Source organism: Uranotaenia lowii, chromosome 1 (assembly GCF_029784155.1).
Source record: "Uranotaenia lowii strain MFRU-FL chromosome 1, ASM2978415v1, whole genome shotgun sequence".
Classification (NCBI taxonomy): domain Eukaryota; kingdom Metazoa; phylum Arthropoda; class Insecta; order Diptera; family Culicidae; genus Uranotaenia; species Uranotaenia lowii.
In genome coordinates, this window is record NC_073691.1 from 166091255 (window position 1) to 166108108 (window position 16854).

At 38.2% G+C, this 16854-nt stretch overlaps 1 protein-coding gene across 1 annotated transcript in view; it reads right to left on the reverse strand.

Moving 5' to 3' along the window:
• Positions 1-16415, reverse strand: part of LOC129744002 (3-hydroxy-3-methylglutaryl-coenzyme A reductase) — a 78958-nt gene extending 62543 nt beyond the window's left edge. Inside the window, exon 1 of the mRNA XM_055736327.1 lies at positions 15131-16415. Within this exon, the coding sequence (XP_055592302.1) occupies positions 15131-15488 (358 nt within the window). The 5' untranslated portion in view covers positions 15489-16415. The remainder of the gene's footprint in view (positions 1-15130) is intronic.
• Positions 16416-16854: the final 439 nt, after the last annotated feature.

The following is a 16854-nucleotide window of genomic DNA, read 5'->3' on the forward strand; positions in this document are numbered from 1 at the left end:
AGAAATGAAAAGCCCGGATTATGCTAGGATTTTATAGAAAATAGCCCGGTTTGTCCGGCCCGATACGTGCTGAAAAAAAATCTGGCATCCTCAACTGCATTGGCCCCACAATTATCAGGTTGTGAACTTTTTATTGGCATTTTAAACATTTATTATGTTCTGTTCAAAGGTATAAATGCAATATCGTTTATAACGTAACTCAATATTGGATTTTTTTTTATTGAAAATACATTTTTCTTAATAATTTATCTCCTAACACTTTGAATAGCAAAATCCATTCAAGTGAGCCGAAAGAGCAGCCAAATATCGGAAGCTACTCATGATCAAAGGAATTTCAAAGTGCGTTAGTGAAGTCGTTATTTTTGATTCAAGCAAAAATAAAGTTAACATGCTCAGCAGATAATTTTTATGAAATATGTTATATCCAATTCGGCAAAAAGGCTTCAAATACTTACAAAATAATTTAAATCAAAACTTTGTGAATTATTTTTTTATTTCTGAATATTGACATAAATAAAGCCTGGGTGAACGATTTGAGATTTTTTTATCAACATTAATCAGCCGGCATCAAAGTTACCGAAAAAAATTATTAGTTGTTGGTTAATAAAAACAAAAGATATCTGAAATTCTGTTATTCGACCCAAAAGGTCTTTGAGGTTTATCTATGATGCCTTTCAAAAAATTCTTTAAAAGTCTCTCTAATTAAATAAATAAAAAAAAAAAAAAATAAAAAAAAAAAAAAAATCTATTGGAAATTTACATCAAACATTGATAAAATGAGTTATTTCACATATAATTCGCATTCCACATTACCGAAGTCATATTAAATCTTTAAAAATCATATCCCAATGATATCTAAATAAGATTTAAAATTAAAAAAATATGGATAAAAAATCTAGAATCAAGAATGTAGTTTTGGAGATATTTGTTTAAAAATATGTGAAATTGAACATTTTTCTGTTAGTTCGACAACCTTCCTCAACATCTCAATATGCAATGATATGATCCAATTCAGAACTTCAATTTAAATAACAGGGTTTTCACCGTTTGTAGAAAAAAAACCTATGGACAAGTTTTACTTGTGGAAAAGAATAACAGAAAATACATGAGCGATTCAACGACAAACGCTAATAAGACTGCGATTTCTTTGAATATATATTTTTTAACACTGTAAGTTATCACTGTGGTAAGCTCCAGAAGATTTTTAAATGGAACGGATAACAAATAGTACCACTGGTTTTAAAAATAATGTTGTAAGAACGAATGTTTGCTAAAAAGTATCTACTACTAAACAATTGAGAGAATTTAAAAATGTCAAAGATGTAGTGATGTACCTTTTCAATACCGGGTATTTAAAAAGTCATTTTGAATTCCTGTTTTTAAATACGTGAATTATCTTTTCAGAAAAAAATTCGTTGTTATACAATTGACGTGAAGCTCTGCTAATTATAAAAAAAATTAACATTAAGTGCGGCCCGCCGACAAGATTTCAAATTTTAAATGGCCCGTTGGTTGAAAAGGTTGCTCACCCCTGGTCTAAAGTATTTTATTAAAATTTAAAAACTTCAAATTTACTAACTTGAAAAAATTACAACACTTTTTTTAATATTCACTTACAAAAAATAGAAAGCAACACAATTTTCCTCATAATCAGCTGCTGGTCGACATTTAATTGTTGTTAATTTTAATGAATATTTTCAGACGTCTGATGATGGTTGAAGCAAAGTGCAGTCAGGAATATTGCGCCACTGGGCTTCTCTATAAACAACATTGTGGTTGAGGATGCAGTCATCTCAATAGCAGCAGCTAAGCTCAAAAGTCTTTCTCTACTGGTCCGGTCCTGGAATACCTGCTACTTTCATTAAACGTTTCATGCCCGTTTTGATGACTCCTGTTAGGCTTATTTTCTAAGCTTCGCTTGACAGAGCCATCTTTCCCTCACTATGGAAGGAGGCTTACATGTTTCCGGTGTATAAAAAAGGTAACAGGAGAGATGTTAACAACTACCGGGGAATCTCGGCATTATGCGCAGTAGCCAAACTATTCGAATTGGTGGTCTTGGATCCGATTTTCTTGTCCTGTAAGAATATTTTTTCCGACGATCCACACGGATTCTTGCCCAAGCGCTCCACGACAACTAACCTTCTGACGTTTACTTCTTACGTGCATGAAAGTTTTGCTGCGAAGTCTCAAACCGACGCTTTTTACACCGATTTTTCTGCGGCATTCGACAAAGTCAACCACGATATTGCCATTGGAAAGCTCGAACGCCTGGGTTTCTGTGGAACTCTTCACCCAAAATTCAGCCTCTGTGCCAATGGCGTGTAGTCAATTTCATAGCATCATTGGTACAAGAAGATAACGCGACCGGCCCGGCACTGATTCGATTTGCGCCCACCGGCATTAACCTCCCAGCGCAACCGAATTGCGTATGTCTGAATGAAACAAAATAAAAACTTTTTCGCGTCCCTCTCCATCGCATCACAAGCCGAAGAAGTATGGAAACTATGGAAATAAATAACGGCCAACACCAGGCAGTCAGCGAACCGAGCACTGTGCGTGTGAATGTAGCAAAAACAACAACAAAAACATCCTTCTAATTCAATCAACCGGCAAACACGGCTAAGCTGTGCGTGTGTATGTAGCAAAAGCAATAACAAAAACATTCCTTCAATTCACCGGCAAACAACACCTTCCAAGCTGCCCGGCTTTAGCAGCTGTGTATATGTAGCGTGTGTATGTAATAGCAGGCAGTAAGCAAAGCACAGTTCTCATTCAATGGGTTTCCCGTTCCTTCACTCCCGTTCCCTTTCCCGTTTCCATCGCAAGACAAAGGAACAGTGTTGGTAAATTTCGCCCGTCACGCTTGACCCGACTAGTTTTGTTTCATCAAACGACTGGCACTGTTCTCAATTGATGGAGCCTCACTACTCGCATGACGACTAAAGCACGACAACAATCAACATTTCTCCATCATCGACTGGCGAAACTCCTACACAAGGTCAACATTTCTCCTGAGAGTGACTGGCAAATCTCTTCACACTTCGATCGGCTGCTGACGGCAGGTACAACTAATTGAACGACTTGCTGGCAGAGAGCAACAATAGCAATAAAAAACTGAAAACGAGCTTGCTGGCAGGAGCAACAATAATAATAAATGCTTTTCTTGTTCGTCTTCGGTCGTCTTCGGCTTGCTGGCAGGAGTAACAATAATAATAAATGCGTTTCTTTTTCGTCTTCAGTTCGGTTCCACGACTCGTTTGAATGCGATTGGTGAATGCTTGACTATGAAATTTTTTTAGCTTCATACGACTGGGGGTTGAATGACTGGCAAACGAAGTGACTGGTCGTTAAGAAACAGTCAATTGAATTTGACGGACCAAGAGACTCAACAGTCACAGTCATTTGACTAATGACGATGAATAATGCCAACCCTGCAAGGAATGCATTGAAAGGAGGCCAAACGCCGGGAAGCCGCCGTTGTACGTTTTTTGTGATTGATCGGTAACAGAAAGCCTATGACAAATATACCTCGTCCTGCATGAAGCTCGAATAGTACACTGTTTAGAATGTCGGACTGGCAAGACGATACAATTGGTGATGTGAGTTCGATTCTCACTACAGCGCTGTAGTTTTAATTTTTATTTTCTTTTTTCTGGGATGAATTATCCAATAGGAAGGAAATCCCATAAAATGTGTTTCTTGTTTCGCTTGAATGTAGTGGTCATCATTTTGGTTGGGAGCCGAGTCCTTATGCCAGTTACGGTTTTTCAAACATACCGTCTTCGGCACAGTGCACATTTCAGAGCATTATCGGCACAGAGATTTGCTAAAAAGGCATTGGATTTTTGCAACCTCTTCTATGGGTGTTCTTGACTGGTTCCGGAGCTACCTATCAGGACGTAAATTAACAGTTCGCACGGAGGACTCTTTCTCCAAACAATTCTCTGCTTCTTCTGGTGTGCCTCAGGGAAGCCATTTAGGGCCGATTATCTTCTTAATATACTTCAACGATGCGCTCTCACTCCTCGACGGCCCACAGCTATGCTATGCTGATGACCTAAAACTATTTTACAACATCAACGGCCAGAACGATATTGATTTCCTACAAAATCAATTTAACCTCTTCGCACACTGGTGTGATATAAACTGCCTTTCTTTGAAACGCAGTAGCAGTCATCAGCTTTTCAAGAAAGCGGCAGCCTTTTTCCGCTGAGTACTTCCTCGGAGATGAGCCTATCGCACGAGAGAACACATCAATGATCTGGGTGTAATTCTAGACCGGAAGCTGGAATTCAGGACACACACAAACTACGTTGTCGACAAAGCCTCGAGAAGTCTTGGATTCTTATTTCGAGTGTCCAAGGACTTCAAGGATGTGTATTTCCTGAAAAGTTTGTATTGCAGTATTGTTCGCTCTATCCTTGAATATGCATCAGCTGTTTGGTGTCCCTACTACCAGAATGGGGCCGAACGGATCGAGGCTATACGCTTCTTGCGATTCGCCCTTAGACACCTGCCTTGGCAAGACCCGTTTCACTTGCCAAGCTATGAACATCGATGCCGTCTCATAGACATAGACACTCTTCAAGCCCGCAGAAACGCAACACGTGATTCCTTCGTCGCCGATCTCTTGACATCGCGAATTGACTACCCCACGCTCCTAGAAGCTATTCCTCTAAGTGTGCGACCCCGTGGACTTAGAAATCAAGATCTGCGATTGTATATTCCCATTCGTTTGAACAATTATGGAGCTAATAGCGCTATCATCGGTGTAATGAAAACATTCAACCGTTTTTCCGAGCACTTCGACTTCGACGTTTCGAGATATGTTTTCCGTAGTAAAGTTTTAAGTGTATTGAGAACCCTGTAATTAGACTTAGTACTCTTTTTATATTAATTTTAAGTCATCATTTGGACCAATATGTGTTCCGTTGATTTGTAATAAATAAATAAATAAATAAATAAATAAAGTAAAACGAAACGTTCAAAAGAGCAATACAAAGCTCCTGAGACAAAAACGATAGAAGCTTCGTCGATTGTTTCGTGAGCGGAGCTATGGAATAATTGAACAGTGAAGCTCGCTTAAAAGAGCTTGATTTTCAATCCCTGGACTTATTATTGTTTGAGTTTTCATAGCGTGTTTTTTACAGCCAGGACTCTTATACCGTATTTTTTTTTTCACCTGGAAGCAAACCAGAGGCAACCTAGGTTCGCTCTAACTGCTGTCATCGTGCTCATTTATTGCTCTAGAGGCAACGAAGGTTCGCTCGAAAAACGGACGGAGTCGCCCTGAGAAGAAAGTCAGTTTTGCGAGAAGTTCACCAATACTCTCAACGTTGTTGTCAAAACATTAAACAGCTGTTTTTGGCTGAAAGCAAAACAGTTGAAATAATGAACGGGAAAATGATTATTCCCAAGTAACATTTAAAGTTTTATAGCAGGCTACTAGATTAAGTTTTGATTTTATAAGGGGCTTGAGGAGTCAAATAAAACTATCGGTGTTACTTGGGTTGCCGCGACTTTGAACCTCTCAGCCAAGCGAAATCGTACTATTTGCTATCCAGTGCAATCGGGACACGAAGAACCGAATGAAGAAATCCAGAAGGGAGAACAAAATGACAGCTGTATATAAACATTGCGCTTGTTCTCACGCACACCTACGTATGGAATAACTCGAAACCCGATAGTCATTTTTTTATTCGGACGGTTCCAGAGCCAAATCCGGAATAAAAAAAAAAGCCATTAGTCTACGAGCGCTGGTGAGCAAGGGTGCCAATGTGTCTGATTTTTCAGGATTTGCCTGATTTTTCGAGGCCCAGCCTGACAACCTATGTCTAGGCAAGATATGAATCCTTGATTGAACGAAGGGATTTAAAACCTGTTTTTAGTTTTCAGGGAGGTTTGTTAGTGTATCAGTTATCAAAAAATGATTCTAGCCAAAACAGATCAATTTTTGAAAACAATCCACACGCCACATGTATTACAAAAACTAGACGTGATAGAAAAAATCTGACGAATGATTCCAAATTAAAAGACGTCAAAATCTTCAGAAATCAGTAACATGAGCACCAATAATTCCGTTCTCTTGTGTAATTAGTTCCAGTTTCATCTCTGTAGTGATGCTGTTAGATAAAATAAAAATTCAAAAATGTTGATAGTTTCTGTGGGTCGAAAATTGAGATGCAGCTTGTGGTCCGCGACTTGAGTTGAAATAGTCTTGAATATGGATAGGGGATTGGCACGGCGTGTAAATCGGACGCTCCCCTGGGTATTATTACTTTACCACCTATTATGCTTTACAGGAACAATAAGATTCGATAAGATGCTTATGCGCGTGTGAGTACATTATTTTTTAATTTTTCGAATTTCAATCATTCAATTTGAACCTTGAATCTTCGTAATATATATATATAAAATTTCCTTGAGCCTAAACGTCAGCTAGTCTATTCAAAACTACTTTTCTACCAACTTGTCTAACTTCCAGCCGGAGTTGCAGGCGCTAATTTTTCAAACGCGTATACTCACGCCCCTGTTGGGGTAAGGAGCGAAAATTCATTGAAGCGGTTTGCTCTTCGTCGATCATAATCGACGGTTTGCAACCTTGTCAGAGATCAATGCCACACCATTTTTCGTCTAAATATAATCCCCGCACCTTCCCTACCCACTTATCAACTGCAGGCAGAGTCAATAAACCACCACCTAAGCACCACTTCTGTGACCATTCAAATAAGAGAGAAAAAAAATGACAACCTCGAGAAGCGATTTGCACCTTTCGATTTTCGATCGCGTCATATTACCTAGAGGTGCGCTGCCGCATGATGCGTCTGCGTGGTTCTCGGATGCTGCAAACCGAGCGAAGGGGCCACTCTTGAGCTGAATCATTTGGTTCAAGGTGAAGATTGTTTCCTGGCAACTAAAGTCCCGCCACTCTTCGTATCATTCGGAGTTAAACGACGCGTCGTTTCTATATAAACAATTCTCAATAACAAAACAATATCTATATGGTGAATTGGGAAAACGCTACCGGAAGATGGGTTCCATATGTTCTGGGAGCAATGTTTCTGGGTGCAGTGATGATGTTTCGTATCGAACAATGAGATCATCTCCAAACAAACATTACGAAAAATTGCTCAAACAGCGAAGGTTAATATTGATTTTAAGCTGGGAACTGTGAGAAACGTCCACTCTGCAATTGATCCGCAGCCGGATGAACCCTCAGATAGGAAAACGATCGCTAATGTGGTCTGCTCATTTAATATTCTGGAACCAGTAGAAGGCCATTAAGTTCCGCAAAAACTTCTTGGAAAAGGGAGATTCGTTGAGCAAAGCTTTGGAACAATGTTTCTTGATAAATAAATTTGTTTTCGATTGTTACAAAGGAGCGATCAACCATGCAAAAACACCGATTTGAGAACTTTGAGGCATAGTTTAGTAGTTACAGGACAGACTTTTTAATTAAAACTAAAGACTTGCCTGGATATTCAATGCAAAGTTTGAGCAAGATCCAGTCCAGCCCGGTTGTCCAGATTTCGTAGAAAAAGTCCGGATTTTCAGTTTTCCGAAAAACCGAGATTTTTACCCAAAAAAGCGATTTTTGGCCAATTTCCGAATTTCCTTTTAACCCCTTTACCAGGGTGGCCACTCAAAATCATTTTTTGATTTCCCGCATTTTTCCCGTCTTTTTCCCGCTTGGTTTCACGAAATTCCCGGTTTTATACAACAGAAAATCAAACAAAATTCCAAATATTCATTTTAGAAAACATAAAAACGGAAATCGATTAAGCTTTCTTTTAGTGGTAAATGAACTTTAAATGGTTTTTGTATTAGTTATGTTTACCAATTAACCTATAAACCATTAGATTGATACGCAGGGTTTTTTTTTATTTTAAAAACTATGTCACTCGAGTCGAAAATTTTAAACAAAAGAATGAAATGGTTTAATAATTAAAATATGTTTGATTATCATTTTTCATCATCATTGTACCTCCGATATTTTTAAGTATTTTAATATTTTCGTCCATCAAGCATGCCTCTCTCTGAGCGTCGGAAAGCACCTTCAATTTTTTCGCTTCCAGTTCCTTAGGTTCCTTTTCTGCCTCTTTCTTCCGTCTCGGTTAGCTATAGTTTCTTTCAGATTCTCCTCCATTTTTTTGCTTTTAACTACCCATTCGAGACGGATTGCACACCGTGTGTGCAATGACTTTCCGAGGCTATAAGACCGATTGCACACTGTGTGTGCAATAGAAGTAGTTTTAAGTTTTTCATGATTTTGAATAAACCAGTGGACCAATTTTCATGGTTCTTGAATCAATAGAATCTTAAAAGCATAGATTATCGTAATTTGGCATTGGTTTCACTGTGTATGAAAATATCTTCAAAATATCTGAGGTTGAAAATGACTTATAAAATGAGGCAGCGCAGACAGAGTTTCCTTTCGTCGATACAGACAGTAGGTCATTTGCAGGCTATTTTTGCTGTTTTTCTGGAAGATTGTTAAGGTTATGGGGAGGGGAGAATAACTGAAAAGTATATGCATCTAAGACCTGGTGTATAGCGTTTGTGTGAACTTCGTATTGTTAAGTCTAATTTTTAAATTATCAACCTTTAGAGTGTGCTGTTGGGTTCTCCAGCCCTTGACGGAGTAATTTTAGTAAATTCCACTTTCACCCAGGTGAAATCTGTATCTTATAGTTGAAAACTTTATTTACGGTAGCTATTCAACTAAACGTATGATTGAATAAAATAAACTATTGGTAACTTTTAAACAATTTATCTAAAAATAACAAATGAAATGAACTTGACCTCTATGGTAATTGCTAATAATATCGTCATCATGGATTTTTTTTCATGAAATGTATTCAAAAAAACAAAGCATGATTTTCTAAAAACTTCTTGTTCTATATTGTATTGGAATTTTTGAAATTTTAACGTTCCGTTCAATGTGCCTTCATGAAATGTTTGGCAATTCACCCTCCTTTCAAGGTTTTATTCAGTAGAATATACGCAGGATTATGTGACGATCGTAAGATTTTTCAATGTATATTTTTTATGAAATATAGATCTAAATTATTATATGAGTTAGTTAGTAGTTGAAGTTACGGTTGAAGTAGTTGAACAACTCAAATAGTTATCAGATAGAGAAAATCAATAGGAAGACACAAGAAAAATTGGGTTAAAATCGACAAAGTTTAAATCATGGTCATGAATCACAAAAGTAAACACATTTTGGATAAAGTTAAAAGAAAACTTATTGTTGGTTTAAACCACACTACATAATATTTTTTGCTTTATATTCTTCCTTTATAATCAAACAAAAATTAAACGAATGATGAACATGTTAAAAATGGTGTATTTTCATTTTTTCTACCCATTGCACACCGTGTGTGCAATGCGGCTCCTCGAAATAATTTTATTTCAAGGAGCGGACTGCATACACGGTGTGCAATGGACATTTTTTGTGAATTAACGATTAAATTTTGGAAATTTCATTGAATTTATGTTTTTCAGATAAAAATTGATCGAATCAAAGAATAAAAATTTTTCGCTCCTAAGGGTTGCGTTCGAAAAAAGTCGCCGTCTCGAATGGGTTAAGGACTCGACACATCTCGAGTGAGAATTACGGACATACTGGATTCACGATTATCGTTACCGTTATAGCTGTAACTCCCCCTAACATGTTTGTTCAAGATCACCCCTGATGGCAAGATCGATAGCATCAGATATTTCTTCGATAAATGAAAACGCACTCATTCAAAAAAAACATTACAAATAGTGGACTGTATTTTGACCGAAACTTAATCTTCATTATAACTATTCCGACACAAACTGTGGTCCCTTTTGGACCTCTGACAATGGCCATAGAGGCCTCTGACACTGGCCCCAAGGGCCGCTGACTTGTTACCGTGGTCCTTCTTCGCTGGTGGTTGGTCGGGAAAAGAGGCCGAGCCTTGGGCTGACTTTGGCTGGACCCTTCGGAAAACCCTCTTCGTTGCCGAGGAAAAGCCGATGATTTTGGCGTGCATTATCGCCGTTAATGCGCGCAGCGTCGCCATGTTATTACTGGGCCCTTTTGACTCTACAGTGCGACCCATGATGATTTGTTCGTTCCAGAACAATGTTAATTCCGTCTTATACGATACGTTTTGCTGTCAGAATCTCCTCAGTTTGATTTTCAACTAGGCATTTCGCGTTAACTGAAAAACCTCTTTCCATCGTCGCGTTGCCATGAGACAAAATCAGAATTTTCTTCAATAAGGTCGCAAATTGAAGGACTCCTTTTTTGATTCGCCAATAAGTTCCATCCAAAAAATGTCCAATCGTTGTGATTTTTTTCGATATCCCGAGAATGATTTTTTATTGAAGGTATTGCACATACTTGTCCGAATTCGTCCTTAATTTTATCGGCAAAAGCTCTACTTAAGTGTTGCTTGTCAACAAGTACTTCTAGACACAGGTCTAAACGTGTTTTGGCAATATCTGGAATTCGTATAGCCATTTTATTTAAAAATCTACAGTAAAACGAACGACAGCTATTTCTGAATACAAAGATATCCTTGTCGAAAACATGACCAGACTCTTTTGGTTTCTTGATTGCTGATTTAATTGATAATCCAATTTCTACGCTTCCAGGAGGTAGAAGATTTATTTCTGATAGTTCAATTCCAATAAGTGTTTTTGATTTTACGTTTAGTCGTTCAGGCTTTACAACTCTCTCGATCAATGCTCTTACAAGCCCGGTTAAATATCGAAGAGAAACGGAACCATCGGTGCTTCTGTCTGATACTCGCGTAAAAAGGTCTCAACAGTCGATGCGGCCGTAACAAAAAAACTCAGTTTTAGTCCCAGCAAATTATCATCTACAGCTTTAGCAACAGTGTCGAATACCGATGGAAATCGATGGAAAACTCCGCTTTGGATGGTTTTCCTTAATTTTTTCTCCTCTTGTTTTTTAACCTCGTCGACAAACCGTTTGAGGTACGGTAGCATTTGATTGAAGCAAGTTCAAATTAATCGAAACCTATCCAGATCGGCAGGGGGATCCGTTTCGACCTGGTAGAAATCGGTCGAAGTCAATTGGAAAGAGACTTTTGATCACCTGTCAATCTATTTCTACTTGTTTCGACCTATTTCGACTAAACTTCATAGAACAGACTTTCACTGAGTCAAAAATTCTCGACTTTTCGAAGAAATTCCCGGCTTTTTCCCGCTTTTTTCCCGTTGGATTTCAAATCCCGTCTTTTTCCCGTTTTTCCCGCTTTTCCCGAATGGGTGGCCACCCTGCTTTACGTGATTTTTGAAATTCCATAATCCACTTTCGACAAACAAATTTATTTTGAGATTTCATCAGATTTCGACATTTTATGCATTTGTAAGTCATTTGACATCAAAATTAAAGTTTCGATTTTTGCGATTTCCTTTGGTCCAAAGGGGGGATTTTTGAGGGTCAAAAAACCGAAACTTTGAGCGCTTCGAGGCTCCCCATAGGTCAGTTATTTGAACCAATCTACAAAATGAATATGATCGGTTTTCTAAATTCTATGATGTTTTTTTTCCCCATACATTCATTGTCACCCTAATGTACATACAGTGAGCGAAATAAGAATAGTACTACTATGCGTTTTGCTTGTTAAAATGAGGATGGTTGAAAATCACAAAAATTTTCTTCTACAGTTTGTTCTGAATTGTTTAACGGATAAATCAAGCATAAGTTTACTTTTTTTGGACGTAGCAATTGGCGTTGAGGACCAAAAATGTGAAAAAAGGGGTGCGAAATAAGAATAGTACCACTTGAGTTTTTCAACACAAACAAGTTTATTTTTAAAAATGTACTGTGTAAAAGTGAATAATAATGCTTCTACGAATTATTTGAATAGATAACCGCATTTTGAGGAGTTTTCCAGAATTCCAAAGGTTTTCAAAGGTATTAAAGTCTGCTTCATTTAATATTGGAACAAATTCTTTTGCTCATTGTGGCGCTCCTAGTGGACGGATTTGGAAACTTTTTTCACCCACGTGTCGGGAAATTCATTACCTTTCACCATGTATTTATGTCATAACACCAAACGATAGCATTTTGTAAACAACCGCCATGGAAGCCGAACGGAGAGATCAAATTGTGCACAGTTTTCTTGAAAATCCATTGTTGTCAGCATCGAAGCTAGCTAAACAGCTTAAAATGCCCATAAATACCGTATGGCGTGTTATCAAGCAGTACAAGGAAACATTGACGACGGCTCGGAAGCCGCATTTGAAGCGTCGGAGTGGAACTGTCGACCGGAAACTGCGTGGGAAAGTCATCAAGGCCGTCAAGAGGAATCCCAATCTTTCAGACCGCGATTTGGCCAATAAGTTCCAGGCCGCTCACAGTACGGTGCGACGAATTCGTCTCCGGGAAGGAATAAGGTCATTCCGAGCCAGCAAACAGCCAAATCGGACGCTGAAGCAGAACAATGTGGCCAGAATCTGTGCTCGAAAGCTGTACGACCAAGTGCTGACCAAGTTCGACGGATGTAAAGTCTGCTTCATTTAATATTGGAACACAAACAATTGCGTGTAGTTCAGTCATTTATTAACGAATTCATAATTTGTTTTTCATACAAACGTAGCATTTTCTTTACTCTTTCATAAAAAAAAATTAAAAAAATTATTCATTGCTGTTTCGAAGAAATTCTCGTACTCGTACTCGTAAGAAAACTGTGCACAATTTGATCTCTCCGTTCGGCTTCCATGGCGGTTGTTTACAAAATGCTATCGTTTGGTGTTATGACATAAATACATGGTGAAAGGTAATGAATTTCCCGACACGTGGGTGAAAAAAGTTTCCAAATCCGTCCACTAGGAGCGCCACAATGAGCAAAAGAATTTGTTCCAATATTAAATGAAGCAGACTTTAAAAGGGGGTTTTAAGTGATGCTCCTCTAGCGTTAAGGAATTTGATATTCGAGCTATAAAACATTATCAAACTGTATGATGATGATGCAAAATGATGAAACATAGACAAGAGGCTGAATTTGAATCCAGAAAACAGGTTGGAATTAAAAAATACTAATGTTTTTTAATAGTCGAACACTATTTCTCTAGTTTTAAGTCATAGATGGCAGCACTATCTTGTAATTTAACCTAATTCATGCCCATTTTCGAATATCCGGGATTAATTAGGGTGTGCTGGATGATTTTGGTCAAGAAATAAGTACTTGGTACCGTGTGAACACCTTGGAAATTCTAAGATCATTAAATCAAAAAAAAAAAATAGAATTGCATCAAGATCACTTAAAGTGAATTTTTTGGACCGATTATCAGAATAAAGTTGTACTTTGCGATGGAGCTTGATGGACCAGACGGCTAGCAGTATTATTGGTATGATTTGCAATTGAATCAGTTGTATAGAAATTGGAAATAAGCGCATTTTCACTTCGACTTGCACTCCCTAAACTTTTGATTCTGATGATGTTTTAATAAAATTTTCTCCGCAAGATATATCAACCATTACACTATTAATTCACGAAATTTAGGCTTTTTAAAGTTTGTATGTTCTGAGATATAGTAGTTCTACTAAAATCGGACTTTTTAGACTTTTGCCATTCAAACTGCAATATCTCAGAAACTATGCAACGCCCAGTTAAGCGTGGTACAATATGTTAAGGTTGCACCGATAAATACGAATTTTCTGTCGATAAAACTTTTCAAAAACTTCAGACATGCTATTTATACATTTTAACAATCAATCTGAAAAAAATATATATAAGGCGCTGCGTATTTTCTGAGATATTGCAGTTTGAGTGGCTAAAATCCAAAACGTCCGATTTTCGTAAAATTACTGTATCTCAGGCCGCACAAACTTTTGGAAGCTCTAATTTTGTGAAATAATAGTGTGATACTGATAGTTGATTTTTATTACGCAGGAAATTTTATCAAAAAATATCATCAGAGTAAAAATTTATGAAAGTTTTAAGTCGAAGCAACAATGCGCGAATTTCCTATTTCTTTACAATTATGAACGGCACTAGGTATATGTCTTTTTATGTTGAATTCACGTCACCTAATTTCAAGTTAATCTGAACCATCCTTTATGAACTTCAAATTTTTTCCCAACTTGTTCAATGTGTATTTCTAAGTTATTTGTTATTTTGACTCGCACTCTAGGATAATATATTGAGGAAGCATACAAATTATAACCGTTTTTGGCGTTCCATTTTCCAAAACAAAATATCAAGAATTTGTTTTTATAATTCAAATTTCATTATAAATGTGATTGACTATGTACTTAAAAGTTCAACGTATATATCTATGCTCGATTTGGAAAATCATATAACCTGTAGATTCGAATCAGCCTTCAAAGTTTTATTTCCTTATAAAATTTTGACAAAATATAAATTTTGTGAAGTAAAATCACTCATTTGCGCTGTTGTAACTCAGCTGGATTTCAACCGATTTTTAATAAATTCTTTTTCAACATAATAAAGCACTACTTGTCAATTCTGAATTGTATAACTTGGTTTGCGAAACAATCAATCCATAAATGGTAAATGCATAAAAAATTTATATTCAAAATCATTTGTTCAATTTTTTTTCTCCTTTTTTCCATTGTTATTTGTGCGATTTGAATTAAAGATTTTTTTTTATTATGATGTGCTAAAACAAAAATCAGTTGTGAGCAGTAGACCCAGTTGTGAGCAGTAGACGTTGAATGGTCTGACTAAAATGGTTTTCTTTAACTCTTCCCTTAATTTTTTAAATAATTCCTGGATTTCACCCAAAGTTGTCCGGGTTTTGGGCGGAAAATTTTGAAATCAAATGCTGGGATACGTGCGGGAAAAATTTCGGCAACCTTCTGGCAAGTGTACTTAGATACCATTTGTAGCTAAATCGGTATAAGTGCTGCACTTATACCACTTTGCCACTAATCCAAGTGTAGTTTCCAGTTAGAAGTGTTATTTATCCTAAGAGACTAACTAAAACATTAAAAAAATTTGGAATTTGATCTATATTTGCCTAACTTAGTTTTCAATGTTTTGTTGCATACACCTACCCCTTTAGCCCCAAGGGGCACAAATTTATTCATTCTGCTATTAAAATTTTACATTTGATTATAGTATTGACCTTTTCAACAATTTTCATCTAAACTTACCGAGAATGTAGCGCGAACCCAGCTTCTGCAGGTTGCAGAAATTGTAGTAACAGTAAAGGATCGCCGAGCAGCGCACGATCGTCATCAGGATCACATCGATGCTGTTCTGTTCCACGTCTTCGCACCGGAAGATGCCATCTTCGCCGCCGGATTTCCCACCGACCGAGGGCACGAAGCGCCAATTGGAGCAGGCCCGTTGCTGCTGCTGCTGCTGCTGATGGAACGGATCCCCGCCACTGTTGTTGCCCTTATCGAACGTTATTATGCAGGCCGTGAAAGTCACCAAGGCCACTATCACTTCCCAGGGGTGCGAGGCGCAAAATTCGCCGTGCGCCCGAAACAACCGGCCGACCCTCATTTTTCTTCTTTTTATCTCTTCGGGTGCTTAGCAAAAATTAAGCAGTAAAAAGACAACACACTTGTTACAGCACGAATACCGCCAAGGAACGAAAAGGTGATTCCTTGCGGATTATTTACTGTTTGCCGGTTTCGACTCAATGTTGGAACAAGTAGAGGTGGGGGGCACAAGCCTAATTCGGAATGCACTTTTTCGTGGGCCTAATTTCACTTTTTCGTTACTACCCGATGATCACACACTGGCACTGAATCGAGTGGTCGCTTCTTGATTGGTTGCCACTACGAGGTCGCTACGGGGAACTTCATATAGGATCTTATGTGAACTGACTCGGAATACACCATACACTTTACACTAGCGAGGATAGCCCCTTTCGGTTGGTTGGGATTTAGCGAGCTCGCGGGTAGCCAAAACACCGCATAGAGCACTTCTTCACTGCAACACAGCCCAGGTGATACTGATGATGACCGAACCTGAAGAAGAAGACTTCGCTGCCGAACGCCGATCGCCGTCTTCGTTGCGCGTCGTCGTGCGCGTCAAGCTTCTCCTATTGAGTGAGTGTGGTGGCTCTCGTTGGCTGGAGGATGATCGCGGAAACCAAGTGACGCACGACTCGCGTGCGGTTCGAAGGCGTAAGAGAGTGAACAACACGAAGATTTTCACCGTCCGATCGGATTCACGAGCGCTTTCCAGGAGCGGTTTATAATTTAGCGACACCCGCGCACTAAACTGGCACCATTTCTCGTTGTAGGTTGAAGCTGTGCGCTGCAGGATTTTCACACAAACACCACTACCGCCTTCAGACCAAAGGCGGTAGATGGATCGATCGATGACCCAGATCCCAGACCTAGCAGCAGTAGACGAGATCGTTTAAAGCCGGGGGTCTTATTGTGACACTGTGCACTGTCGTTATCACGTTTCTTTGGACAAGTCTGCAAAAGAAGATACAAGTCTGTGATTAGTTTTTTTCAAGTTTTTGGAGTGGTGGACACGGGGGCCTAAATTGCGAAAATGGTTATTCAATAAATTGAATGCAAAAATTTATACCTTTATAAACCTTAAAATTAATTTCTGTCTGTTTGTCTGTGTGCCTTCCTTTATAGCGGAGATACGGGCATAATGTTCACCTTAAAAAGGACGCTTAGTTAACTAAGAAAACAGTTATAATATGTCAGTTACATGTTCGTGTTCAGACACTAAAAATAGTCTTTTTCCTAACTGGCTTAAAATTGAAAAAGTAGAAAACGTTTATGAAGGCATTTTAAATTTTTTTTTTGCCAAAAGCTGAAAGTCTGTCACAGAAGGGGCGTAATGAGAACCACCCCTGGGGCAGTATAAGCACCATTAATCGGGGCACGATGAGCGTTTT